General features: G+C 56.5%; 1 protein-coding gene across 1 annotated transcript; it reads left to right on the top strand.

Moving 5' to 3' along the window:
- Positions 1–325: 325 nt before the first annotated feature.
- TRMT44 (tRNA methyltransferase 44 homolog) lies at positions 326–26,211 on the top strand. The gene is made up of 11 exons (XM_043906073.1): positions 326–1,027; positions 3,198–3,312; positions 5,890–6,109; positions 9,056–9,124; positions 10,101–10,208; positions 11,219–11,290; positions 15,129–15,235; positions 16,328–16,511; positions 18,548–18,962; positions 21,184–21,300; positions 25,571–26,211. The coding sequence occupies exons 1-11, from the start codon at positions 370–372 to the stop codon at positions 25,801–25,803; spliced, it is 2,298 nt and encodes a 765-aa protein (XP_043762008.1). The 5' UTR covers positions 326–369; the 3' UTR covers positions 25,804–26,211.
- The last annotated feature ends 1,721 nt before the right edge of the window (positions 26,212–27,932 follow it).

The following is a 27,932-nucleotide window of genomic DNA, read 5'->3' as shown; positions in this document are numbered from 1 at the left end:
CTTCTGATGGACTGGTTGGATCTCCTTGCAGTCCAACTGACTCTCAAGAGTCTCCTCCAACACCACAGTTCAAAAGCACTAATTCTTTGCCACTCAGCTTTCTTTATGGTCCGACTCTCACATCCCTACATGGCTACTGGGAAAACCACAGCTTTGACTAGGAGGGCCTTTGAGCAAACGTTATACTCCTCAGCTCAGAACTCTCCACCGGAACCACGCGCCAAGGAACTCAAAACAAGAGAAGCGATAGGTCCACCATCTTCCCTTTCACTTCCGGTCCCAGCGCCCCGCCCCGTGACGCAAACGGGCCGCGCCAGGCCGCAAGCGTCATCGCCGCGCGCCGCTTGAGCCGGGGGCCCAAGGCTAGTCATGGCTGAGGTGGCCAGAGTCGTGGTGAGAGACCCGGGTTCGCGGATGCTCCCGGGCGGCTTCTGGGCGGCGGTAGCCGTGTGGGTGGAGAAGCCGCAGGTGGCCAACAAGCGGCTGTGTGGCGTCCGTCTGGAGGCCCGGCGGAGCGTCTCCTTGCCCCAGACCGAGCACACCCACCCCAGGCCCAGTACAGGCCCAGAGCCGGAGAGTTTTGCGAAGGCTGGAGGATGTGGGCCCGACTCGGGGCCGGGACCCATCCGGCGTTCCTTCGACGGGGGCCCGGGCACTGGATCGAGCGCGGGCCCCGAACTGGGCCGCCAGGAGGCCCAGGGCCGGCGCCAGCCAGAGGAGGAGCCCGGGGAAGCAGCCGCCGCCGCCGCCGCCGCCACGCCTCAGCTCTCAGGGACGCCTGGGCAACCCGGCAAGGCTGCAGCCCGGGAGGGCGACCTCCCCGCCGCCGACCTGGGTTCTCTGTGGGACGCCTTCGCTCGGAGCCTCGCCGGCGACAATCGAGAGGCGCTAGCCTTCCTCACCCGCCCCGGGGCAGGATCGCCTCCAGAGGGTCGGCTTGAGCTCGACTTGGTGCTCAGAACCGTCATCCCCAAAACGAACCCGCATTGCCCGCTTCGTGGTCCGAGGAGAGAAATGGTCGTGCAAGGTATAAAGAGTGTGTTTCTGATAGTGGCAGTTTGTCAAGAGATTCCCCACAGAGCCAGGCACCAGTTACAGTGGCAGGGACGGGTTTTAATTGGTGATACCCTTTCACGGCGCTGGAGTGGGAAATGGCAACCCCTTTTCCAGGATCCTTGCCTGGGAATCTCCGTGGACAGAGGAGCCTGGCGGGCTATACAGTCCTTGGGGGTCTCAAAGAGTCGGACACCGACTGAGCGATAACTACTCTGCTTTGTGCCAGAAGAGACTGGGTGTTTTACAGGGAGAGTGAAAGAAGAGACCGGGGCATTGTTGTGAGGGAGGTGAAAGAGTAACAAAAAGCAGGAAAGCTGGGGTGATAGGTCGTGCAGAGCCCATCCAGGGTTTGCTAACTGGTGCCTTCGGAAGTTGGGTCCTCCTCTCCGATAGAAGCTGGGGTCATAGCAACCCCATCTTCAGGTATGGGCTGAAACAGTCTGTTCTAATGTCAGCCTTGAGTTTTCCCAAGTGGGCACTTCAGGGGGGCCCAGAGTCCTGCTTGGGATGTGGTCTTGAGTTCTTGGGAACAGTGACAGTGTTTGTTCCAGTCTTCATGGGCCACGGCTGAACCCTAACAGAGACAGGGCCCAGAGGAGGTTGCCTAGAGTTTGGTCCAGGAGGGCGTCTTTGGCAGGGGATACAGTTAGGTTAAAAAGCGGGCAGTAAGTGCAAAGGGCTAAAGGTGCCTGGCCTGCCTGTTTCCTCCTGATGGCCTTGTTGTTCAGTGACCAAATTTTGTCTGACTCTTTGCCACCCCATGGGCTGCGGCACGCCAGTCTCCTCTGTCCTCCACCATCTCCCGGAGTTTGCTCAAATTCATGATGCCTTCAGGAGGTTGTAGATTGTTTATGGAGGGGAAATGTAGAAATGTGGATCCTTAATACAGAGGATGGGGTTGTTGACCGGAGTGTGGTCTGGAAGGCCTGGGGGAGAAGGTGAGGGAGGGCGGGACGATGAGTGGTTGGGAGGACTTCAGTAGGTAAAGGGGTGAGGAAAACGGCCTCCCAGCACGTTAGAGCTGGCAGCTGTGCCGGATCCTTCTCGCGCCTGGAGCCTCGTTGACCTCTCCTGCTGCCGCATCTCTTCTGCCTCTAGCTGGACACACGGCTCAGCCTTCTGGTGCCCTCGTGGCTAGACTGGCGCGCCCCCCGCCCCCCCCCCCCCCCCGGCCCCCACATCATCCAGGGTACCCTCTTTCTCTCCTAAGGCCCGCACCGTAACCCTGTCACATGTGTAGAGTCCCCCTTTGCTGTGTAACACCGTGAGGTCACAGGTTCTGGGTGTTAGGGTGTGGGCTGCTCTGGACGCGGCTCTGTGTGGAAGCAGTGATGCTGAGTCGCTGGTGGGTGCGTACCTCCACCCCCGCCCCCCAGTACTGCTGGCCTCTGTGCCTCTTCCCAGGGGTCCCCTCCTCCTGGAGGAGAGACCTGATCCTGATGGCTGAACTAGTCTAGGAGCCCTCGGCTTTCAACACCTCTTACAGTTCTGCTTTTGAACTGTGGTGTTGGAGAAGACTCTTGAGAGTCCCTTGGACAGCAAGGAGATCCAGCCAGTCCATCCTAAAGGAAATTAGTCCTGGGTATTCATTGGAAGGACTGCTGTTGAAGCTGAAACTCCAATACTTGGGCCAACTGACGTGAAGAACTGATTCATTTGAAAAGACCCTGGTGCTCGGAAAAATTGAAGGTGGGAGGAGAAGGGGATGACAGAGGATGAGATGGTTGGATGGCATGACCAACACAATGGGCATGAGTTTGAGTAAACTCCGGGAGTTGGTGATGGACAGGGAGGCCTGGCGTGCTGCAGTCCATGGGGTCACAAAGAATCGGACACGACTGAGAGACTGAACTGAGCTCTCCCGGCCTGCGGGGATGAGCACATCCATGCTTACAAGGCCTTCAGACGTGGATGTCTGCGTGCGCACATGGGAGTTGCTCTCAGTGAAGAGCGGGGCGGGCTAGGTTTGGAGATACAGCCGTGACCAGGACAGTCACTGTGGTCAGTCAAATGGGGAAAAGCCCTGGGGGTTGAAGGCACATTGATGGGGGTGGATTCAGTGCTGTGTGTTTAAGACCACTTCCAGTCAGCCTCTGAACTGAGCAGTTTTAATTGATCATCCCTATCTTCTGTCTCCCCAGATGTCCTCAATGGAGCTGTAACTTTTTTACCTTTGGAAGAGGATGAGGAAGGGAATTTAAAGGTGAAAATGAGCAACATGTATCAAATCCAGCTCAGTCACAGCGAAGGAGAATGGTGAGTACTGGATAACATTCCTCTTTCTCGATGATCTCTGGTTTCAAGCAGTGATTTCTTTGGGCAGCTGTAAGATCCTGGGTCCCCAAGGAGCTACAGGGACTCGCCCTCAGGCAGATCAGGTTTGTGGGCTGTGCTTTCTGGTCCATGTTTTAGCCTGATACATCCTAGTTCCTTTTGGCACATGGGTGGTCACAGCCTGGCTGGAGTCTTTGGCCCCTACTATCCATGTAGCCTTGCTGGTTCACAGCACCTGAATTCAAATAAAACCCATCCTTCTGTTGTTTTGTAATTTCTTACACCTTGGTAACAGGGGTAGGCGGAAGCCTCCTTTTGTATTTCCTGCTGAGGCTCACGTGGTCTTAGACATAGTGAGTATTCAGTGATGTTTTATTCTAAATGCAGCAGTTTAATCTGTTCCCTTAAATCCACATGGTGTTTGGCTCTGTCCGGAAAGTGTGAAATTTGGTTTACTTCCATTTGGTACTTTTTAAATGGAAAAGTCAGAGGAGAGGGAGATCACGCGCTACTCTTCTGCTCTTTTCCTGGAGATCTGCATGGGTCTCTTTTTCCCTGACAGCCCTTGGGTTGTGTCTGTTTGACTGCCGTGAGCTGTGCACGTGCTTTCACGGAGAGCCAGGGGCACAGTGGGAGAGCTTGGGTTGGCAGCCTCATCGACGTGGGTCCTGCCAGCAGTGCGACCTTGGGAGTGTCGCCTCTGCCCCTCACTCTTCTCACCTCTGAAACAGGTTTAATCCTTTTGAGCCCCTGAGGAGGGGGCTGGGCCAGGCTTCCCAGGGCCCTGTCAGACACTGGGTGGGATGGCCAGGGTCTGCCCCGGCGGGGAGCCTCCCCCGAGGGTCCCTACTTGTCTGCTGGGGAGTGTGGGCAGACACGGGGGGAAAGCCGTGTGTGCCCCTGGGGGCTGTCCAGCGAGTGCTGATGCGGGAGCTTGGGGGTGAGCCCTGGAGCCTGCTGTCCGCCGGCCCTGGTGGGAAAGCCTGGCCCGGGGCCTGGCCGCGGCAGGTGCTCAGCGTGGTTGACGTGGTGAAACCCGTCCCTGTCCTCCACCAGCTCTGAGCACTCGGCTGGCCACTCCACGTCTTGACCAGATGATGTTTCCTGTTGTTGCCCCGCTGAGCACGGGTCACAGTGGGGCTGGCCGAGTCAGTGGGCTTTTGGTGGCGCTCCTGGTCAGCGCCTCGTTTCAGCAGGCTCTGTGGTCTCCCCACCATGTGGTCGCACTGGGTACCCGGGGTCAGCACGGCCCAGGGAGAAGGCAGGTGAATGCTCTAAGGCCGGTGCTACCACGCGCAGGGCTACAGGAGCCCCCTCGTTGACCAGGGCAGGGCTGCCATCGTCCCAGCGTGGGCGGGGGGGGACCCCGAGAGGCCTGAGCAGGTGAGGGGCAGTGCGGGGGCCCCGGCATCACCTGGGAGAGAGCATGGGGCCGAGGAAGAGCAGGGGAAGGGCCTGCATGAGTCCAGCAGGACCGCTGTCCAAGGGCAGGGAAGGGGAGGGGAGCAGCCAGTGCTTCCCGGAGCCCCGCCCCGCCCCGCCCCTCCCCCCTCCCCCTCCCCGCCTCTCCCTGCCTGTCGCCCACCTGGTGACGGGCACCTGGTTGCAACTCTCAGTGGAGACTCCTGTTTCTTCTGAGAGTGACCTGTGTCCTCTGACGTGCTGGTGGCAAAAGCCTGACAGTACAGCTCACCAGACGGGGCCCCTCGACAGTTACAGCTCCCCCCGGGCGGGGCTACGTGACAGCACAGCTCTCCCCAGCCGGGGACTCCTTGCCGGCCCTCCCCTCCCGCCGGCCTACCCCGTGCCCTGCCCCACCCAGCTGCCTGTGCTGTGCTTCTTCTTAGGGGCTCCCATTGAATGCCACCTCCTTTTCTGTAGCCCGACAAACTCGACACTTCCCTGCATCTCGCTGCCTGGCTTGCAGCCCTAGAGAGTATGTCGTCCTGACCTGGGTCCTCGGGAGCGAGCACCTGCCGTGACCAGGTGCTTCGGGGGCTGGGTCACGCAGCAAGCTGGACAGACCGGGGCGGTAGCCGCCCTGCACTCCGCTGGCGGAGGACGCACAGTGGTCAGCATGGACTAGGGGCCCAGCAACTGCCTGTGTGTCCTCAGTTTGGTGACTGAGCATCACTTCTCTGGCCAGGGAATACTTGGTGAACCAGCGCTGTGTATCTGGGATGCACATGTGAAATGTATAAAACCTGGAAAAGTTAAAGAAACTGTGGATACTTTAGAATCTGGCTGGTTAACATGTGAGCGGGATGTGAGAGGAACCCTGTTGTTTGTCCCTCCTTCTACTGGGCTTTGTTAAGATGTGTAAATGCATGTTTAACAACATTTGCAAGGGAGGAGGAATTCTTTTTGCTCTTTAAATGTGTTTTTCTCTACAGGATGAAATTCTGTAACTAGTTGCAGATTGTTTTGTGTTTTGGGTACAGTATTTGGAAATCATAGATAGTTCCCTTAACTTCTCTCTTCTTTTGGTAAATAAATGTAGAGTTTAAAAATAAGACTTGAAACCAGCTCTGCTTATTCATATTTCTCTTATTTTCAAAGGTTCATATCTGTTTTAATTTTCTGTCCAGAACGATGGCATTCAGATGGCACTGTGTATCCCAAACCCACCTGGCTTGGAGAAGAGTTGCTGGCCAAGTTGGCCAGGTGGTGTGTGGAGACCAGGCAGAGTGGGTTCAAAAGCACCCTGTCCCTCATCTCCATCATGAAGTACAGTAAGGCTTACCAGGCACTTAAAGAGAAGTACAAGGACATGGTCAAGGTAATTCTGGGGAAAGAGGTCTGGGACCCCCCCCATCCCCTTTTAAAAGAGGTGATGTGCCAGACTACTCCAGCTAACATCGTTTTTCCTGTGTGCCTTTTAGTTTCATAGAGACACAGATATTAAGTCAAAATATACCCACCTGTGGCCCCCATTACAGCCGTACTTTGACATATTTAGGGTTGTAAACCATAAAAACATTGGCAATTATGTTATGGGAAAAGATTTTTTTTTTTGGCACGTTACTAATTTTTTTTTTTTCCGGGAGAACAAAAAGGAAGTATTTTTAGCTAAAAATAATTGAGTATTAAATTAATTACTAAATTGCCATAATTCTTGAGTATAACCAAAAAGTCATCTGGAGAAAACATATGAAAATTTAAAGTACAAAAGCATATACTTCCAAAAAAGAGATCAATTTTATAAAATGTCCTTAACTTTGTATCTAAAATGTGGGGAGCAGGGAGAGATAACAGTAAACATCTGTGTATTCACACCCAGCTTAAGAAAGAAAGCATTATAAGCATATCTCGGCACACTGTGCTTTGCAGATATTGTATTTTTCACAAATTGAAGATTCGTGACAGCCCCTTGTGAAGAAGGTCTGTTGGCACTGGTTTCCGAAAGCATTGGCTCAGTTCGTATGTCTGGATGTGTTTTTGGTAATTTGCCCAGTATTTCTAACTTGTTCACTATGATATATTTGTCATGATGACCTGTGATCATGGTGACCTTTTGAAGTTAGTACTACAGTTCATTGAAGACTTAGATGAGGGTTGGCATTTTTTAGGAATAAAGTTTTTTTTTTTTTTGCTGCACCATGCCACTTGTGGGATCTTAGTTCCCCAACTAGGGATTGAACCTGTGTCCTCAGCAGTGAAAGCATGGAGTCCCAACCACTGGATTGCCAACAAACCCCAACAGTAAAGTATTTTTTAATTAAAGTACCTCCTTTTTTTTTTTTGCATAATGATTTTCTGTTCAGGTCAGTTGCTCGGTCGTGTCCAACTCTTTGCAACCCCATGAACCACAGCACACCAGGCCTCCTTGTCCATCACCAATTCCTGGAGTCCACCCAGACCCATGTCCATTGAGTCGGTGATACCATCCAACCATCTCATCCTCTGTCATCCCCTTCTCCTGCCCTCAATCTTTCCCAGCATCAGGGTCTTTTCAATTGAGTTACCTCTTCACATCAGGTGGCCAAAGTATTGGAGTTTCAGCTTCAACATTAGTCCTTCCAGTGAACACCCAGGGCTGATTTCCTTTAGGATGGACTAGTTGGATCTCCTTGTAGCCCAAGGGACTCTCAAGAGTCTTCTCCAACACCACAGTTCAAAAGCATCAATTCTTCAGTGCTCAGCTTTCTTTATAGTCCAACTCTCACATCCATACATGACTACTGGAAAAACCATAGCTTTGACTAGATGGACCTTTGTTGACAAAGTAATGTCTCTGCTTTTTAATATGATGTCTAGGTTGATCATAATTTTCCTTGCAAGGAGTAAGTGTTGTTTAATTTCATGGCTGCAATCACCGTCTGCAGTGATTTTGGAGCCCCAAAAAATAAAGTCTGTCACTGTTTCCACTGTTTCCCCATTCATTTGCCAGGAGGTGATGGGACTGGATGCCATGATCTTAGTTTTCTGAATGTTGAGCTTTAAGCCAACTTTTTCACTCTCCTCTTTCACTTTCATCAAGAGGCTCTTTAGTTCTTCTTCACTTTCTGCCATAAGGGTGGTGTCATCGTGTCTGCATATCCGAGGTTATTGATATTTCTCCCAGCAGCCTTGATTCCAGCTTGTGCTTCTTCCAGCCCACACACTCAATAAGCTACAGTATAGTTTAAAGGTAACTTTCATATGCACTTGGAAACCAAAGTCTGTTTGGCTCACCTTACTTCCCCTGGAGTAGGAAATGGCAACCCCCTCTAGTTCTCTGGCCTGGAGAGTTCCATGGACAGAGGCGCCTGGCGGGCTGCAGTCCATGGGGTCGCAGTGTTGGGCACGACTGAGCACACACGCACAGAGCACCTTCCTGCAGCGTTCACGTTGCGGGGCGTCTGGAACCGAGGCGCCTGCTGACGGAGCTGGCCTCCTTTGTCTTCTTCCTGGCGTGTCTCCCTGCCTTCTCCGGAAGCGACCACGGTTTATCACCACAGCGTTCTGTTCTGTTTTGTTTAATCTGCTGTTGCCGTGTAACAAAGCATCTCCAAGCCTCAGGCCTGAGCAGCACCTGCTCATTCCTCGGGGACCACGCGCTGGTCCCGGGCCGGCTGGCCTCACTGCGCCCCGCCTTCCTTCCCAGGTCCTGGCCTAGTGGTCCTTCTATCCTGCTATTCAGAAGCTTCACGGAGGCACTCCTTTCTTCTTCCAGCTTTTGAAATCGTCCTTGGTGAGATGGTTCATGTGAACTGTCTACCCTAGACTGGAAACAGAAATCTGAACTTGTAACATTGGCGGTTGGTTTTTTTCTCATCTGCAAGACACCTGTTGTGCACATTACTGGTATTAACAGTGAGGCCTCACACTTGGACAGCCAGCGTCTTCTAGGTTCAAGGGACCTGACGGTCATCCTGCTTGGTCGTTAAGTCGTAATCTTTACAAATAGGGAGATGGGGATGAAACAGCTGAGTGACACTCCTGGTGAGTGAGAGCAAGACGCCAACAGACCACCAGTGGAGCACTGACCCCTGACCCCATGACCCCTGCCCCTTGGTTTCCTTGACACCCCGACCACTCGATTCCTTGTTCATCAGACTCAGTCTTGGGCGGGGGGCCGGTGGGGGGCGTGCAGGTAGCGTAGCTGAGCCTTTTCCCCTAGGGTCCAGTGGCCTCATCTAAGTGTCTTTATTCTGAAATCTTACTTTGGACCCCATTGCTCTCCATGTGTCCCGTTACATGCAGGTACAGTGAAAATTTACAAATGTTTTCGATAATTTTGTAGGTGTGGCCTGAAGTCACTGACCCTGAGAAGTTTGTATATGAAGATGTGGCCATTGCCGCCTACCTGCTGGTAAGACAGTGTGTGCCCTGAGCGGCTGGAGGGTGGAAGGCTGCCTGCAGCAGCTCAAGGTTTCTGTAGTTCTGTTTGTCAAGGCTGGGCTTCCCTGATAGCTCAGTTGGTAAAGAATCCACCTGCAATGCAGGAGACCCTGGTTCGATCCCTGGGTCGGGAAGATACCCTGGAGAAGGGAAAGACTACCCACTCCAGTATTCTGGCCTGGAGAATTCCATGGACCGTATAGTACATGGGGTCACAAAGAGTCAGACATGACTGAGTGACTTTCACTTGTCAGGGTTGGTTACACGTGTAATTTTTTTTTTTTTTTAAGTTTTGCATGGTGCTTTTGTGTGAATGTAGAACAAGTTTAGATGCTGAACCAACAGGAATTCGATTTTTTCCAAATTACTAGTCAACACTGAGACGCCGGCTGGTGCTAGGGAGCCCTTAGGGGCCCCCAAGGCCAGGTTGAGCACCTGCCTCCCGCCCTCACATTTGGTGATGCAGGTTCGGGGCCTTCCTGGCCAGTTCGCTGACTGCCTGGACTTGGGCACACCCTTTAGCTTTATAGTCTTGGTTTCCGTATCTGTGAAACGTCTAGAGGAGATAAGCTATGATTCCTTTCAACTGTAATTCTCTCAGTCTTAGAAGTAATCAGGCCTCTCAAAGTATACAAAACCTGAAGAACTTAGAGAAGGCTGGGAGGAACTAATAGTGATCTGTAGAACTCCTGCCCAGAGCCGACCGTGTGAGCGTGGGCTCTGGGTGGGAGAGGAGGAGGTCTGGAGCCCGCGCCGCCTCGGGTGTGAGCAGGGGGCCGCCCCCGCCTCCCTCTGCTCACCTGGGCATCGCCGGTGTGGAGGCCCCAGGCCCCAGAGGCCTGCCCGCCTCTCCTGGGAGAGGACTGCAGCCCCACGTGGCATTGCGTCTGAATTACTCCTGGGCAGAGTGCATCACAGACTGACCTTGTTTTTCCTGTTGACTTTAGATCCTCTGGGAGGAAGAGAGAGCCGAACGGCGAGAGACTGCCCGGCAGTCCTTCGTGGACCTCGGCTGCGGGAATGGCCTCCTGGTCCACATCCTGAGCAACGAGGGGGTAAAGCGCGCTGGGGGAAGTTTCTAGACCTTTCTAGGGTGTCTTCACGTCCAGTACGAGGCCTTTCTCTGCTGGTGTGACCTGGGTTTGGAGGTGGCCGGGCTGTTGGCGCGTGGCTGGTGGTGACACCATCGAGCAGGCAGCCTGTCCCCAGGAAGGTGAGGCAGCCGCCTCGCTGGACGAGAAGAGGGTCCTTGGGGACAGACGGCCTGCGAATGACACCCTTTCAGCAGCCTGGGTGTTCTTGTTGGTACTTTGTTTGGAAAACCCACCATTTCAAGGCGTGGGGAGGGGAAAGGGACGAGGGAAGCTCTGCTCTCTAGGAGCTTGGAGTCTAGCTCGGAGGACTGGCCGGTGCCCACATGCTGAGCACGAGTGTGAGACTGTGACGCTCAGATCTGCCACCGTTTTCTTGGCTGTGGAGCGGAGGCCGTGAGAGCCGGGAGTGGTTCCGGGCGCGCGGGTAGCAGTGCCCCCGCCCCCCAGGGCCGCACCATCCTGCCTTGTGGACAAGCGCATGTCCTCCTCCGCTGGGCTTTGGGATGAGGTTGTTGGGCTGCCTTCTGAGGTGCTTGATAGAGTGTGCGGGCCCTGGGACAGCTTGTCTGCGGGTGTTAGCACGTTGCACGGTGACTGGGAGCCAGGGGTGGGGCCCGGGGAGAGCTGCGGGTGGTCGGGGTGCACTGGGTGCTCAGAACCCCGGAGCAGGGCTCGTCTGGGCTGGACGAGAAGGCGGGCCCGGAGCTGAGCTTGGCTGAGCGCAGAGGTGGCTCCCTTTAAGGGAGGTGTCCCCCGGGGCCTTGTGTGAGCCTGGCAATGTCTCCAGGCCTCGCCTCACGAAGGCGCCGCAGCCCACGTTGTGTGTGGGCCCTGGGCCGAGAGTGTCTGTTCTCAGACACCCAGGGTCGCTGCGCTTCTCAGGCAGTGTCCCTGTGGTGTCTGCTTCGTTCTCGCTCATTTATGATGACACAGCCACGTTAACCTTTGGTTCCTGAAATTCATCGTTTCAGCATCCAGGCCGAGGCATAGACGTGCGAAGAAGAAAAATCTGGGACATGTATGGACCCCAGACCCGCCTGGAGGTACTGGCTCTGTCCCTTCCCTGACCTCAGCAGGGTGTCCCCAGTGCAGTTGTTTCCAGGAGAAAGTCTGTGGGAGGTGGCCAGTCAGAGGTGCCAGTGACCGCAGCAGTCCAGACTCAGCTCCCTGCTCCGAGGCTTGAACCGAGGATGCCCCCTTAGATTTTCCCCGCCTCCGGTTATAATGAAGGGAGGACACTGACCTCCAGAGCAGAGGTGCTGTCTTGACCCCAGGTCTGCACCCCAGGGGTGCTTTGGGGGCATCCCCTCTGGAGCCTGCCGCAGGCTGCAGTTGAAACATTCCTTTGGCAGTGGGTGCCCTCCCTGCGGGGACCGGGTCAGGGCTGGGGGCAGGGTGGGCAGGAGAGGCCTCCAGCCAGGGACAAGTTGGCAGCGAGTCTGAGGAAGGGGAGCACGGGGTGCGGGCAGGGCTGGGCTGTGGGCGTGCGGACGTCTCGTGGAGACGGCATGGTGGCTTCCGGCTCCCTGGCGGCTGGATCTCAGTTGGGCCACAGAGCTGCCGTCAGCCCCGCTGAGGTCTGGAGCAGCTCCATGCTGTCAGAGAGGGAGGGGTCTTGGGGGCACGCAGGTGGGCAGCTCCCCCACAGCACCCGCCCGGCAGGTCTGGGCTGCAGCGCTTCCCAGCCTTGGCCTCTCATCCAGACCTCCAGGTCAGCTGGGGAGCGCGTGGCCCTGGGGCTCCGTCCTTGGCTCTGGAGTGCCATGGGGGCTTCTGCTGCCCAGCCGCCCACATCGCCTGCAGACCGTTGTCCCTGAGCTGGTAAGATGCATGGGTGTGGCTCGGACACCGCCTCTCATCTGCACAAGGGCAGGACGCTGACGGACAAGTAGGAGAACCATTTACTCTTCAGGGTGGAGGACGTTGGGAACATGCAGAAGTGGAGAGGAGCTTGTAGTGAATCCCAGAAACTCAGGGGCCAGCTCAGCATTGTTCTTCTGTCTCATCCCCTCCCCCAGAACCCCAGCATTAGCCTCACTGTGTTTGAAACAAATCTCTAATATATTGTTTCACCTGTGAATAGAAAAAAAAGTTTTCAAGGCTATTATTTTCTCTTCGCCTTTCTTTTAAAGTTGAGAGTAGTGTTGCCAAAAATTAAAAAGGTTGGAGGCAGGGACATTCATTGAAGATGCCCGACACCTCTTTACTTGCTCAGGTTTTCATTATGTATTTACGCTCTGCTTTATGCTGTGATAGTTTGCACTTGCTTATATAGTCAAACAGGGCTTCCCTGATGGCTCAGTGGGTAAAGAATCTCCCTGCTCTGCAAGAGACACAGGTTCAACCCCAAGGTCAGGAAGATCCCCTGGAGGAGGGCATGGCAACCCACTCTAGGGTTCTTGCCTGGAGAATCTCATGGACAGAGGAGCCTGGCGGGCTACAGTCCATGGGGTTGCAAAGAATGAGACATGACTTAGCAACAGGGATGTGTTCATACATTACAACACATGAGAACATCTAAAAAGCCTCAGGTTTGAAGAACTCTGGTAAACTAGGGGATGGACTCCTGCTAGGGGTGGCTCTGCAGATACATACGTGGACCATGTGTTCTTACATAGGTAATAAAGTTGGGCTCTGAATTGTGATACGAGGCTGATGATCAAAGCTAAGGGAGTAACATGGTTGATTTCACAATCCCGTGTGTCCCAGGTGAAGAAGCAAGATGACTTCTTCAGGTGAAAAGTTCAGACAGCAGTTGAGTAGGCTCTCTGTTCAAGTCCTGGCTCTATGGAAGCTGGCTGGCATGCTGTGCCCCTTGCAGGACAGGTAGAAGATTCTACTTCTTTCTTGACTTTGGGGGCGTTTTTTTTTTTGAAGTTGAAGTATGTGAAAGTGTTAGTTGCTCAGTCATGTCTTGACTATTTGCAACCCGTGGAGTGTAGACCCCCAGGCTCCTCTGTCCATGGAATTCTCCAGGCAAGAATACTGGAGCGGGTAGCCACGCCCTTCTCCAGGGGATCTTCCCGACCCAGGGACTGGACCTGGGTCTCCTGCATCGCAGGCAGATTCTTTACCGTCTGAGGCACCAGGGAAGTGGTAATGCTGGATTAGTTTTTTTGTACAGCAAAGGGATTCAGTTATTCATATGTATATTTTCCACAGCCTTTTCCGTTATGGTTTATTATAGGATATTGAACGTAGGTGCTATGCGGCAGGACCTTGTTGTCCATCTGTGGTATGCATGGTGGTCTGTACATGCTGATCCCAGGCTCATAATGTCCCCCTCCCCTCCTCCCTGCCTTTGGTAGCCATGGGTTTGTTTTCTGTGTCAGTGAGTCTGTCTCAGTTCTGGAAATAAGTTCATTTACGTTGTATTTTAGGTACTACACATAAGTGATCCTACCTGATGTTTGTTTTTATCTGACTTGTTTCACTGAATATGATAGTTTCTAGTTTCATCCATGTTGCTGTAAATGGCATTATTTCAGTCTTTTTAATCGCTAATACCTCATTGTGTGTGTGTGTGTGTGTGTGTGTGTGTGTGTACACGAGTGCTCAGCGCTTGTCTGTTTCCTAGTAAACGAGTGATCTCCATGAACAGGTGCAGTCTGAACATTCAGAGGCCAAGTCTGCGATACAGCTCCTTTTTCTCCGATGCCTCATTTGATTGTAAGCAAGAGATGGTTAAGGAAAAAACACGTGCTTTTGATAACAGCACTGTGATGATCACAAAATGTCTTAATTTTGGTCGTAAAACTCTGTATCAAAAGAATTACTGCAGTTTGCTGTATTCAAATTTTCAATTAAAGCTTTTTTCTGAAACAGGTGGGGCTTTGCTTGCTTGCCTTGGGGGCTGCTTTCTTCAGTTTTAAAATTAGGAGGATTATGAGTGGCTGTATAGACTCTCTTGTCTCTCCAGTTCTTACTGACAGATTAACTATTGAGACTGTTGACTTTAGTAAATAATGAAGGCCTGCTAATTAACTAGCAGAAGGGATAGGTGTTCACTGAAAGTTCTTCAATCATAAAAACAAGCTGTTCCCAGCTTCACCACAGAAATCGTCACAGCGGTGAGCATGCCTGCTCCATGAGTAAAAGCTTGCCGTCCGAGTGTTCACACGAGATCTTATCTCAGTAGCGAAGGCCGGTGCACACCGTGTCTGTAGATTCTTCCTGCGCTTTCTCTTTCCCTGGATGCGCTTCAGACTGTGGGCTGACGGACTGTGGAGGCTGTGTCAATGCGCCGGGTTGCGCGTCGGGTCGGCCTCAGACCCCCTGCTTCCCACTCACTCTCAGGCCACTTCTTGCTCCCAGGTGTGCATGCCTGCTAAGTCGCTTCAGTTGTGTCCGACTCTTGCAGCCCTGTGGACTGTAGCTCTCCAGACTGCTCTGTCCTTGGGATTCTGCAGGCGAGAATGCTGGAGTGGGGTGCCATTTCCTCCTCCAGGGGCTCTTTCCGACCCAGAGATCAAACCTGCATATCGTCCATCTCTTGCATTGGCAGGCAGGTTCGGGAAGCCTTGCCTGCTCCCATATTCTGCCAAAAGTAAAGCGGTTCACACGTACCCCATCTCCTTCACGTAAAAAGGGTGTTTTTAATTATGAGAGGCTGATGAGCTCTCAGAAGGGTGTTGTTAGCTCCTCGGGTGATGATGCTCGAAGTTGCCATTTCCCACGCCCTCAGGCGGGCCTGGGCTGGGCACACGCATTCCTCACTCCTGGCCCAGCTTCTTACCTTCTGCAGGTGAAGACCCACAGCCCCACGGGGCTGAGACCTGCCCCAGGCAGCCGTGGTTCTGCAGGGGGCTGTGCTCTTTGTCTCCTCCCGTGCTCTGCTTTCATGGACTAGACGTTCAGTCTTGTTCTGCGTCTTTCTTTTAGGAAAGTGCAATCACACCAAATGATAAGACCCTTTTCCCTGACGTCGACTGGCTAATCGGTAATCATTCCGATGAGCTGACGCCGTGGATACCAGTCATTGCGGCCAGGTGAGTCGCTGGACGCGTTGGCACCGTGGTGGCTGGGGATGTTCCGCTGCCTCAGTCTCGCTGTCCAGACCCATAGCTCCTGGCTGCTCATGGCCGTGGAGCACTTAAACGTGGCTGGTTCACCTTGTTATGGTGGCATATTGGCTATGTTGAATTAAATTTAAAAACATAAAGTAACATAAGTGGTTCACACGTTCACATTGTATTTTTGTTGTGATTTGTTCTATTGTGTTTGCATCCACTGTTGAAATGTGTTTTCCTGGGACGTTTTCTCATAGCAGGAGGGATTGCCTGTCAGTATAAAGACGCTCTGTTGGTTCAGTTCATTTACAGTGTTAGTTTCAGGTGTACAACATAGTGATTAAAAATTGTCATTGTTGTACTCTGTTTGTAGTTAGCATAAAATATATGATATAAAATATATAAAGATAAAATATTTTATATAATAAAATATCATAAAATGCTGTGCCGCACAGTGTCTCCTGTATGTTGTTTAACTTATACACAGTTCTCTGTATCTCTTTTCTCCCCCACCCTACCCTGCTTTCCACCCACCAACCCCTGCTCTCTCCCCAGTGGTGACCACTACTTCATTCTATATATCTGTGAGCCTGCTTTTTTTGTTGTTACTTTCATTCTTTTTTTTTTGATTCAGCATACAGGTGATAGCACACAGTATTTGTCTTTCTCTGTCTGACTTTATTTCACGAAGCACAATACGGACTTTTTAAGAATAACATGGGTCAAGCAGCAACCCGTAATCTTGTGGTGCCTACCTCTGAGATTTCGTATCCACAGCTGCAGTCTCCAAGTGCATCAGGAAGTTTTAGGTTCAGCTGATGATCACAACTGCAATAGAAAAAATATTTTTTTATAAAAGTAATTACATTCATATTTTTTTGAAAAGGTACTATGCTACATTGTGTCTAGAATTTAAGCTGGGGAAGGCTGTAGTTCATTTTTTTACATGAAAAACATGGTTACCCAGTAGCACATCATTTGCGTTTTGCCCCATACACCTTGCCGTGCGGCTTTCCGCAGCCTTTTCCTCACTGAGCCTCTTCAGGACTTTCACTTTTTGTGTCTCTGAAGGTCTTCCTATGACTGCCGCTTCTTCGTCCTGCCCTGCTGCTTCTTTGACTTCGTCGGGAAGTTCCAGCGGATGCAGAGCAGCAAGACGCAGTATCGCGGGTACCTGGACTTCATCACGGAGGTGGGCTCGGCCTGTGGCTTCCACGTGGAGGAGGACTGCCTTCGGATCCCTTCCACCAAGCGGGTGTGTGCTGGTCACCGGGGCGGTCCTTGTCACAGAACCGTAGACGATTCGGTGATGCCCGTCACCCCAGAGGTGTGGTTCTGACCCGGCGGCCCCCAGCGCTGGCGGTTTCCGGGGCCCACTCCGTGCCTGCGGTCCCTCCCGCACAGGCATTCAGGACCCCCGTCTCCAGGCCGGTGGCCCCTGCAGGAGCCCTCACCTGGCCCCCGTCTCCTCCCCAGAGGTAGCGACTGGCCCTCGGGCGCCTCCCAGAGTCGGCATCAGCTTGGCTTTGGTTTCTGGCCTTGGTGCTGCCGGAGGCTGAACGCTTTAAGTTCTGACTTCAGTTCAGTTCAGTTGCTCAATCGTGTCCGACTCTGTGACACCATGGACTTAGACTCCCAAGTAATGGGCTAAAATTGCTTCCGAACTTCAGAATGATTTCAGATTTTCTCTTTGAAAGCCTCATTAATTCAGATTTACTTGAAAGGAATTTGTCCCGGGAGAAATTGACCCTTGCACTGCCTGTCACCCTGCCAGACAGTTGGGGCTGACCTGCTCACCACTCAGGGGGCTTGAACCTCTGGGAGTCGGGGCAAGTGTTGACATCGGTTTTATGTTAACCTCTGGTCACTTTCTTCCTTGAGACTCTAGGCTGTTGGTGCTTTTAGAAAAGCACACACACAAAAGCCAGTCATCCAGATCTCAGCTTCACGGCCTGACAGCAGGGAAAGGGTGGAGATGGAGCTTAACTCTGGGCTCCGGCGCTTGCTGGCAGTGCACTCAGGCCCAGTGCAGGCACTGCCCAGCAGGACGAGCGGCTGCCCCCGGGGTGCTGGGCCCCTCAGTCAGCTTCAGGCACACCCGTGCTGTCTCGGCTCAGAATCCTTTCGGAAACGTCCTCTAGGACTCACCTGAGAGCCTGCATGTCGTCCTCTCAAATGCCCTTTCTTGGCAAGTCACAGCCTTCTGAGGTGGGAGTTGAATTTGGCTAGAGTTTGGGCTTTCCAGGTGGCGCCAGAGGTAAAAGAGCCCTCCTGGCAACGCAGGAGACATGAGAGACCCAGGTTCGATCCCTGGGTCGGAAAGATCCCCTGGAGAAGGCAGTGGCCACCCAGTCCAGCGTTCTTGCCTGGAGAATTCCATGGGTAGAGCCTGGCGGGCTGCAGTCCATGGGGTCGCAGAAGACTCGGACATGACTGAAGCGACATGGCACGCACGCGTGCAGAGTTTGGGTCGTGTGTGTCCAGAGATCCTACAGTTTTGGTGTTTGCCTTTGCTGTTACTGCCAGCTGGAGACCACAGGCCCCCACGCAACCTCTCCAAGCCTCAGTTTCCACATAGATTGTGTGGTTCGGGGTTGGATGCAAGCAGGGGTGTCCACACGCAGCAGCGGTTAATCAAGGACTGAATGCGTGTCCGGCGCACTCACTCCACGCACACAGAGGTCGTCACCTGCCCAGGGCGGCACAGTTAGCGGGTGGCGCGGCTACAGAGCAGTGAGGGGGCTCCGACGTGACTGGAGGCTCTTCCATCAGGGTCAGGCCCGTGGAGGACGTCCAGAGACGCTGTCCCCGCAGCGGCATCTGCAGACCGGGCCTCTCGCTCCAGGGCAGCCCGCGTCTGGACGCGCCGGGCGGGACGTGCAGCGTGAATGGGCCATCCACGCGGTGCCCGGTGCTCTACTGGGGGCACACATGCTCCCCGCGCCCCGCGGCGAGGCTGCCTCTCATGAGCTCTGGGGGTTCCCGTCAGGGTCTGTGTGTGGGGCGAGGGGCAAAGTGTTTAAGAAGGGGCGTGACTGGTCGGCTCAGTAAAGGCGACCTTGGCCTGTATGTATTTGTTAGGCTCCGTGGGAGTCTGAGTGGTGAGGTTTTCTGTGGGCTTTTGCTTTTAGTTTATTTTGAGGTCACTCATGCTGGTATTCGTCTGTAAAATAAGGACCCTTGTCAAGATAGGTCCCTGAGACTTGAGGAGTTTGTTCTCCAGGACGAGAGGATTCCGTGGGGAAGCACCGCTGGGACCTGTTACAGCACTGCTCTGCCCTCCACCTGCAGGTCTGTCTCATCGGGAAGTCCAGGACATACCCGCCCACCAGAGAGGCTTCCGTGGACGAGGAGAGGACCCGCTACATTAACAGTAGGCGGGGCCGCCCCGGGAGCCCCTGCAGCGGGGGTCCTGCCCTCCCGCCCCCCGGGGCTGCTCCTGGCAGTGCCCCTGGCCCTGAGGGACCTGGAGCTCTGGACGCCCGGCCTGGGCACGCCGCGGAGGCTGGTGCCGGTCAGCGAGGGCCCAGAGCCCCAACGGAAGGACTCTGGCTGTCTGGATTTCACCCCAGGGAAAAAGCCGAGCGCCTGAGGAACTGTGCTGCCCTTCCTCGAGAGTTTGTTGACCGAGTGGTTTTGCAAGTGGCGCACTTGCTTTTGGGAAGAAGTCCTGCAGGTGGGAGTGCGCAGGCCTGGAATCGAGGAGGTAACCACCAGCCCGGGCTTCCCGCTGGGTGCAAGGCAGGAGCTTCTTAACTTGTTCTCTTCTGCAGACCAAGTTTGAAACCGTGCGTACGTGGCTTAGTCGCTCAGTTGTGTCTGGCTGTGGCCCGCCAGGCTCCTCTGCCTAGGGCCTTCTCCAGGCGAGGATACCGGAGTGGGCTGCCAGGCCCTCCTCCAGAGGATCTTCATGACCCAGGGATTGAGCCCCGTGTCCTGCGGCTCCTGCATTGCAGGCAGATTCTTTATCGTTTATCATCTGAGTCACCTTGAAACTGTGTGGTCAGTTTTAATTAAGTGTATTTTAAGGAAACAGGGAAGCTTCTTACAAGCTCATTAGAAAACCCTCTTCCTTGTAGTTCCTATTAACACACAGAACTTCATGCCTCAGAGGAGGAAGCTGAGGTCACAGGGAAGTCTCAGGGTCCAGAGGTCCTCATTTTTCTGTCTACCAAAATGATCCAAACAGAAAGCCAGGTTGCTGGCTGCCGGAGAAGTGCCCCGGCCCCAGGAATATTCGGGAAGATTTGGGAGATGTTTTACTCTGATAATTGACTTGTCTCTGAAATCCCAAAACACAAAGTCAGTCGTGATGAAAGGGAGACGTTTGTATCTGATTGCTCTCATAGGGGGAGCAGCAGGCTGGAATCTGTGACTCTCGAAAGGGCAGGGGACTCCCCTGGTAGCTCAGTCAGTGAAGAATCTGCCTGCAGCGCGGGAGACCCGGGCTCGGTCGCCAGGGGCCGGGCACGACTGAGCGACTGGCACTCACTTCCTCACTTGGAGAGCGAGGGGTCAGGTTCTCAGGGGTGTGCAGACGGGCTGAGGGAAGGCGCCTGTCGCCCCTGGAGAGCTTGCGAGGCTGCCGGGGAGACCGAGGCCCCGCCACCAGTCGGGGGTGCTGCCCACCAGCCCCGCGGTTGGGCCAGACCAGCGGTGGTGAACAGCGGGTCTCCCCCGACCCCCGGCATGGAGGAGTTGCACTGAGTTTCTTCCTTCATCCCCACACCCCTCCCACCCCCCATGTCCGTGCGTCGTGGTAGCACCATCGAGCCTGTCCTCTCCAGGGATCCCCGACCCTGTGGCCGTCTGGCTGGGAGAGCCTCTTGGGGGGCCCAGTTCAGGTGGCTGACGGTCATGTAACTACAGACGAGGCCCAGGGGCTCTGAGGAGTTCGGGGGTCAGCACCCCCTTCCTGAGGGCACCCTGCGGAGGCGGGCTAGGCTAGAGAGGGAGGAAGCGGGGGGTGGGCTCCATGTGAGGCCTCGAAGGGCCCAGAGGCTCCAGGCCTGCAGGCCTTGCTGAAAGTAAGGCCTTTGGCCCTTAGTTCCCAGGATGGCCCGTTGCTCTGGGGGGCCCTTTTATATGATTGCGCCCAGGAGGTGCTGGTGGCCTCTGCCTGGGTGGGACACCCTGTGAGTGAGCGAGGATAGGGTCTCTTCCTGGGCTCAGGGAGGGGTATGGGGTGGTGGTGGCTCCAAGGATGGGGTCTCAGGCCTGCCTGCATGCTGGAGACAGCAGCGAGCCAGGCGGCCACCCTCCCCACGTGGGTCTCCGAGGGTCGACCCACCCTGAGGCGCTCTGGCTGCCTGGCCAGCAGCGAGAAGTCTGCCTGGTGTCGGTGGGGGCACCCGTAGCCCCGCAGCTGCGGGCTCCCCGCCTCAGTCACGGGAGCTGGTGACCCAGGCCCAGGACCCCCGTGTGTGAGCCCTCTGTGACCAGTGAGTAGGTCTGTCCCCTGGGCTCGTTGACCCAGGGCCCGGTGTCTGCCGTCTGCAGCCTGGCCGAGGGGACACGGGGTGTAAGGGGGTGGGCCTGCCCCGAATTGGGGTCGGGACACGCACCCGGAAGGGCCAGCCAGAGGCGGTGTGCGGGGCCGCGTGTGTGAGCCTGCATCGGGGAGCCCCTGAGGGGCAGCCCCGGGGGCAGCAAGGGCCTTCTGGGCCCGGGTTTAATTTCCCCCGACCCTCTCAGCGGGGCCTGGGGGGCGCTGGCGGATGGGCCTGCCCTCCGCGCCCTGAGCGGCAGCGGGTGCTGGAGCCGTGCTCCACGGCGGGCCGACTGGCCGTGCCCGGGGGCCGGGCGGTCCTGCTGGGTCAGACTCGGGGCGCACAGGCTGGCAGGGGGAGTCCCGACAGCTCTGCCCGCGGAGGAGCCGCAGGCTCAGTCACGGCTCTCGCGTTTGGGGGCAACCCCGTCTCCCACAGGGAGCCTGTCCTTGGCGGAGGTGGCCGGGGAGCTGGACCGGGAGACGCTGCGGAGGCTGAAGCGGGAGTGCGGCGGCCTGCAGACGCTGCTGAGGAGCAGCCCGCAGGTGTTCCAAGGTGAGGCGCGCCATGCGCCCCGGCGCCAGCCCTGGGGGAGCTGGGGCAGCTGCTTTGCTTTGGCCTCTGGCTGCCTCTAGACTGGAAGCACCCCGAGCTCCCAGCCCGGCCTGGGCCTAGCAGAGGGCCCCTCACCCACTGTGCCCGAGTCCCCAGCCCTGCACTGCTGCCCGGGTTCCAGGCGAGCAGGGGACGGGGGCCTGGGCCCGCGTGCTCCTCCATGCCGCCTGCAGGCTCTGCAGGGTGGGGAGCTGGCCCCGCCCTCCCTGCGGTCTGCTGGGGGGAGCGTCACAGATGTGTACACGGGCACCGGGGTTCAGAGGAGGCCTGTTCACCTTCAGCCACAGGACGGAGATTCTGCAGACCCCTCAGCCAGGGGGTCTGTGGTTAGTTGTGTGTGCTTTCTTTCTTTCTGGAAGTATTTTAAAGCATATCCCAGCTGGCATACTCTCCACCCCTAAATGCTCCGTGTGCGGCTTTAAAGACAGTGGGCGGCCCCTTGCATCGCCCTGTGTTGTGGGTGACGTCCCCGCCGAGGGAGGCCTGTCAGGGAGGCTTCAGCTCGGGACGCGGCGTCTGAGCCGGTCGTGGTGACCGGGACAAGGAGGAGCATCTCGGGCAGAGGGAGCAGCGTGTGGGAAGGGGCAGTGGGTGGGCATGGGTGGGGCTGGCGGCTGCAGCCCCCGGGGCCTCTGCCCCCTCAGCCCCGGGCCCACAGGTCCCGGGTGGGGACACGGGCAGCCGTCCGAGCCACAGGTAGGGCGAGTGCCCTCCCCGCCCGCCTTTGTCGCCCTCCCACGGGGGTGTCGCACGGGGTTGGGGTGGGTGGGCGGGGGGTCCCGCAGGGCTGGAGCACGACCTCCGGCCCCTCCCACAGCCTGTAAGCGCCCCCAGGAGGAGCGCGCGGGTGTTGACGCCCGTGGTGCCTCTGGGTGACCTGGCTGGCCTTCTGGGGCTGTTTTCATCTCCACTTGGACTAAGCGCTCCTGCTGTGACGGGGGCCCTGCGGTGGAGCTGCGGCTCAGGGGGCTTGTGGAGGGCAGCCCAGTGGTGAGTGGAGACTCGGGGGGCATCCCTGCTGGCCGGGCTCCACTGCACGGAGCTTCGGCAGCTGAGAACTCACCGTGCCGGGCGCTGCTCTGCCCTCTGCTCTTCCCAGCGTGTTTTTGGTTTGATTTCATGAAATAGTGTCCTTTGTCCCCCATCATAAATACTCACGTGCGTGATTGCTTTCTGTGTGGTTGGCACTGAGGGGCATGTTCATTTATTTTTGGAAACACTTCTGAGTCAGAGGCCTGGAGATTGAGCCCCAGTAAACACGCTGCTCCTGATCACGCAAAAAATATGCCCTGAGCTCAGGCTTTTCTCGGTAGGAGATTTTTTTTTTTTAAACTAACATGGCTGGTTTTCCGGCCACAATTAACACGAGTGAGGGGGTGAAGACAGTCTTGGATCCTTCAGTTCCGCCTACTCTGAGCCTCTAGCGGGCCGGGCTGGAGTCCTCGCCCAGCCTTGAGGATGCGGACCCAGCTAGGGAGACCAGGCCTCAGCCCAGGGTGTCTGATGAGTGGGGGGGCTGGTCACCTGGGCGAGACGGACCCCAGAACCGGTGCTGCTGTGTGCACCCCAGCACCCAGTAAATTTACCTCCACAGAGAGTTTCTGGGGCTTCCCTGACAGCTCAGCTGGTAAAGAATCTGCCTGCCATGCGGGAGACCCCAGTTGGACTCCTGGGTCGGGAAGATCCGCTGGAGAAGGGATAGGCTGCCCACTGCAGTGTTCTTGGGCTTCCATCACAGCTCAGTCGGTAAAGATTATCCGCCTGCAATGCGGGAGACCCCGGTTTGATTACTGGGTCCAGAAGATCTGCTGAAGAAGGAAACAGCAACCCACTCCAATATTCTTGCCTGGAGAATCCCCTGGACAGAGGAGCCTGGTGGGCTACAGTCCACGGGGTCACAAAGAGTCGGACACGACTGAGGGACTAAAGCACCGCAGAGTTTCTGGGAGGCTCTTGTGCTGCTTCCTCAGGACACTTTGGTTCAGGCAACGTCTGTGGTCAGAGACAGCGGAGGGGTGGAGTGGTGGGTTTGTGAGTCCGCAGGGCTCGGGATGGGGGCAGAGTGCGTTGGCAGGGCGCGTTTCCTGCCTGTGACACGCTGAAAATCAGGGCCGTGTTTCCACCCGGGGAGAGGCTGCTGGTCTGGCCCCAGAGCTGCTGGGGGGCGCACACACGGGGCACAGGCCCGCCCAGGCGGGAGGCGGGGAGGGCACAGAGGCGGCCGTGTCCTGGGGGCGGAGGGGCCACCGGCCATCCCGGCCCCGGGGCACCCTGGCCTCTGCCATCTCCAGGGCCGCCCCTCATCCTGAGCGCCCACTCCCCCAGCCTTACGAGTCCTGGCTGGGCCCCTTCTCCCGACCCTGCAGGGACTGCTCCAGAAACGTGGCCAGTGGAGGGCCTGCCTCAAGCTGGCCGGCCCTGAGGGGCAGGGACCAGCCACCCTCTGGACGGCGGGGGTCTCTCCCCAGCTCTGGTCCCAGCAAACCCCTCACTGTCTTCCCCCAGATTTCTCTGGAGCCTGTTCAGGGAGTGGGGGGGACCCTGTCTTTCGGATGCATACTGCTGGAGTTTGGGGGTGTTTCACACCCCATCCAGGCAGTGAGGGGCACCCTGTCTTTCGGATGCACACTGCTGGGGTTTGGGGGTGTTTCGCACCCCATCCAGGCAGTGAGGGGCACCCCCCCGTCTCTCAGATGCACACTGCTGGGGTTTGGGGGTGTTTTGCACCCCATCCAGGCAGTGAGGGGCACCCCCCTGTCTCAGATGCACACTGCTGGGGTTTGGGGGTGTTTCACACCCCATCCAGGCAGTGAGGGGCACCCCCCCATCTCAGATGCACACTGCTGGGGTTTGGGGGTGTTTCGCACCCCACCCAGGCAGTGAGGGGCACCACGTCCCTCAGATGCACACTGCTGGGGTTTGGGGGTGTTTCGCACCCCACCCAGGCAGTGAGGGGCACCACGTCCCTCAGATGACACTGCTGGGGTTTGGGGGTGCCCTGGGCACCCTGCTCCGGCCAGGCCGTGTCATTCCCGGCTGTGCCAGGAGGTGCTGCTGTGGGCACACCGTGAAGGCTGTGGTTTCCTGCCTGGCTGTCAGGCCGGGGAGCCAAGCTCTCCATCTGCCTCCCGAGAGCGGGGCCCGCCTGGCCCTTTGGAGGTGCTTGTCTGCCATGCCGGAGGCTGAATCCCCTCGTTGTGTCCTCCACACCCAGAGGCGCCTCTGTGCTTCCTTCCTCTGGCTTCGAGGGACAGTTTTAGTAAATCATCAATCTCCAGAGATAGGCAGTCCCATCATCGCCATAACACGAGGCAATCTGCAGGGGAAATTCAAGCTTTCATTTCCACTTTGAAGTTTTCCTTAGAGGTCGGGGAGCCAGATTTATTCAATGAGTGTCCTTTATTCTCCCAGAGCGGTTGCATCTCCACGTGGTTTTAGCGCTTCCAGGGGAAACCACCAGGGCTTGGCTGCTTCACTTCATTTCCATGGGGATGTTGACTTCTCGGGACAGGGCGACCGCCGGGGAAACACGCGGGGCAGCTTCAGCCAGTCAGGGCACCAGCTCAGGAGCCCGCTAGGCAGGCGGTCAGCTGACAGGCGCACCCCTCCCCGGGGTCCTCCAGCCACCCAGCTCTGCGGTCACCCTGCCACCCAGCGCCCGTCACCGCATCGCAGCCTGCTGCCCCCGGGGCTGCCGGGAGCCCCCAGTTCCTCTGGTTATAAGCCCCACCCCTGGTCTTCACCTGCTGGAAAGGACCCTGCCCGGTCTCACTCTGCCTCCTGATTGTGATGAGGCCGCGGGTCCTCAGGGGCCAGCACCGCGTGGTAGATGTCCCGACGTCCTGCCTGCATCAGGACCACACTCGTGGTCACCCCGTCCCTCAAGCCGGTGCCATTGCTGGTCACCCAGCTGGTCAGCCCTCATGGTCACGCCGGTCTCGTCAGCACCAAGGCCTCAGGCTCATTCTTCTCACCCCTCTCCATGGTGTCCGGCAGCTCCTCCTGACCACCCCCAGCCCCACGCCTCCACCCTGCCCTCGCTCCCCCTCACCCCTGCCTCCGGCCCCGCTTTAGGGGAGACTGCAGGCCTCGGGCGGTAAGGGGCTCGATCTCCCCCCCCTGCCACGCCTCCTGGGATGCCTGCGTCCACCCCATCCCCCTGGGGCCTGCAGCTAACTGAGCGCGTTTCTTCTCTTTGTTCCAACCGCAGTTCTGAACGGGCGCGTGCGCATCCGCGACTGGAGGGAGGAGAGGCCACGGAAGCAGGAGGAACCAGAGGCGAAGCGAAGGCTGTCCCCCGACACCTTCAAAACCCGCATCTGCTGGTTCTTCGCTCATCACCCCGACGGCTGCGTCCTGCCGGCGGACTGCTGCCCGTTCGCCCACGGGCCGGGGGAGCTGCGGCCGGCCCCCCGCACCAGGAAGAAAAAGACGGCTCTGTGAGCGGCTCCGCCCTGTGAGGGGCAGGCTCCCAACTCCCCTGAGTCCTGGCCGCGGTCGAGGTCGTGGGCCCCTTCTTCCGGGGCACGTTCTCACGGGGCGCGACCACGCCCTGCCGACGCTGGGATCCTCCCGGCCCTCCGCCCTGAGTGCTGGGTTCGCTCTTATGCGCTCTCTGCGTCTTTACAGCAGACAGAGCCACGGCCTCAGGTGCGGGAAGGACTTCAGCTGGGCCTTCTCGGCTCCTCAAGCCCCCACTACTAGCTGCTCTGGGGTCGGCCTCCTCCTGCTCTAGGTCTTCTCCCCACAGATACTGTTGACTTTTGATTCCAGGGGAAAAAAAAATTCCTGATGATGTACTTCTGTTGTAAACTGTGTTTACAGTTTTACACAAAAAGGTCATGTCGGTAACACTGTTGTGCCCCCTGATTTTCATGGACCATGTCCATCGGCCTTTCCCTGTGGAGGGTTCCTCATGCAGGACTCTGGGTTCATTCACAAGGGATGAGAAAGAACCCACTGCTTTCTGCTCTGGGCAGCCTAAGAGGGGGCTGCTGAGAGGTGTGAGGGCCCGCTATCAGGAATCCCCTGATCAACTAGAAGCCCCCCCGCCACTGCCATGGGGTCAAGCACTGGCCAGCCTGCAGGTGCACAGCCAGGCTCCAGGAATGGGTAGAGCTGGCTTGCTGGGGGCAAGGGCAGCTGGGAGGAGCCCAGGTCCTCGGGGTCTCTGAGCCCCGTTCCGCCTCTGAGCTGTTGTTCCCAGAGATGAGGGGTGTCCATCCTCGAAGCTGCAGAGCTGAAGTTCCTGCCGCCTGGCGCATCCGGGCAGCTTTACCCAGGTGAGGGCTGCTGGGCGTTTGCCCCAGGTGCGGGGCCTTTCTGCTGCTTACCCTGCACCTGGGCATCGTTGGCCGGATGTACCGTCCACCAGAGAGGCAGTGGGCACAGGCTTGGTGCACAGAGGCCGCCAACTCAGTGCTGAGAAAGCAAGACCGGCCCAAGCTGACCTTCGTCTGAGTGTGGGCCCCCTCTCTTAGCTCTCTGCCTTGGGCAGGCTCGGGAGCCTCAGTTTCCCTGTCTGTGAGGTGGGAATGTGAACGCCAGCCTTGTGAAGGTGGAGGCGCGCGTGGTCCACGCAGCACAGGCCCAGCCTCCGGCCACCCAAGACCCAGTACTCCCCTCCTGGTGGAGGTACGCCTGCTGTTCAGTCGTGTCCACCTCTGCGAGCCCATGGGCTGCAGCACACCAGGCCCCCCTGCCCCTCACCGTCTCCCGGAGTTTGCCCAAGTTCATGTTCATTGCATCGGTGATGCTGTCCAGCCGTCTCATCCTCTGACCCCCTCTTCTCCTCCTGCCCTCGATCTTTCCCAGCATCAGGGACTTCTCCAGTGAGTCATCTGTTCACATCAGATGACCAAAATATCAGGGCTTCAGCATCAGTCCTTCCAGGGCGTATTCAGGGTTGATCTACCTTAAGATTGGCTGGATTGATCTTGCTGTCCAGGGGACTTTCAGGAGTCTTCTCCTGCACTGCAGTTCAAAGGCGTGAATTCTTTGGCCTTCTGCCTTCTTTATGCTCCAGTTTTCACAACCGTACATGACCACTGGGAAGACCATAGCCTTGACTATACAGACCTTTATTGGCAGAGTAATGTCTCTGCTTTTCAACACACTGTCTAGGTTTGTCATAGCGTTCCTGCCAAGAAGCAATCGTCTTCTGATTTCATGGCTGCAGTCACCATCCACAGTGATTTTAGAGCCCAAGAAGAGGAAATCAGTCACTACTTCCACAGTTTCCCCTTCTATTTGCCATGTGGTAAGGGGGCTAGATGCCATGATCTTGGTTTATTTTTTTAAATATTTAGTCTTAAGCTGGCTCTTTCACTGTCCTTCACCCTCATCAAGTGGCGCTTTAGTTCCCCTTCACTTTCTTCCATTCGAGTAGTATCACCCACATATCTGAGGTCGTTGATGTTTCTCAGACCCATCTTGGTCTCCCGCACTACAGTCACATTCTTGCCTGTCTGAGCCAGCATGGAAGCGCTGGTACAGTTCTTACCATGAGTCCCAACCTCACACCTGCCTGGCCCACAGCCGATGGGACCAGGCCTGAGGATCTGACCCCAGGG

The sequence above is a fragment of the Cervus elaphus genome, chromosome 6, assembly GCF_910594005.1.
Source record: "Cervus elaphus chromosome 6, mCerEla1.1, whole genome shotgun sequence".
In the NCBI taxonomy this organism is placed as follows: Eukaryota; Metazoa; Chordata; class Mammalia; order Artiodactyla; family Cervidae; genus Cervus; species Cervus elaphus.
This window is presented reverse-complemented; position numbering and strand designations above follow the sequence as displayed.

Bases quoted from the DNA above. Each gene is read 5' to 3' on its own strand.
- TRMT44 (XM_043906073.1), top strand. From the start codon at position 370: ATGGCTGAGGTGGCCAGAGTCGTGGTGAGAGACCCGGGTTCGCGGATG. The intron at 10,209-11,218 runs GTAAAGCGCGCT...TCATCGTTTCAG, and splicing joins ACATCCTGAGCAACGAGGGG to CATCCAGGCCGAGGCATAGA. The intron at 11,291-15,128 runs GTACTGGCTCTG...TCTTTCTTTTAG, and splicing joins GACCCCAGACCCGCCTGGAG to GAAAGTGCAATCACACCAAA.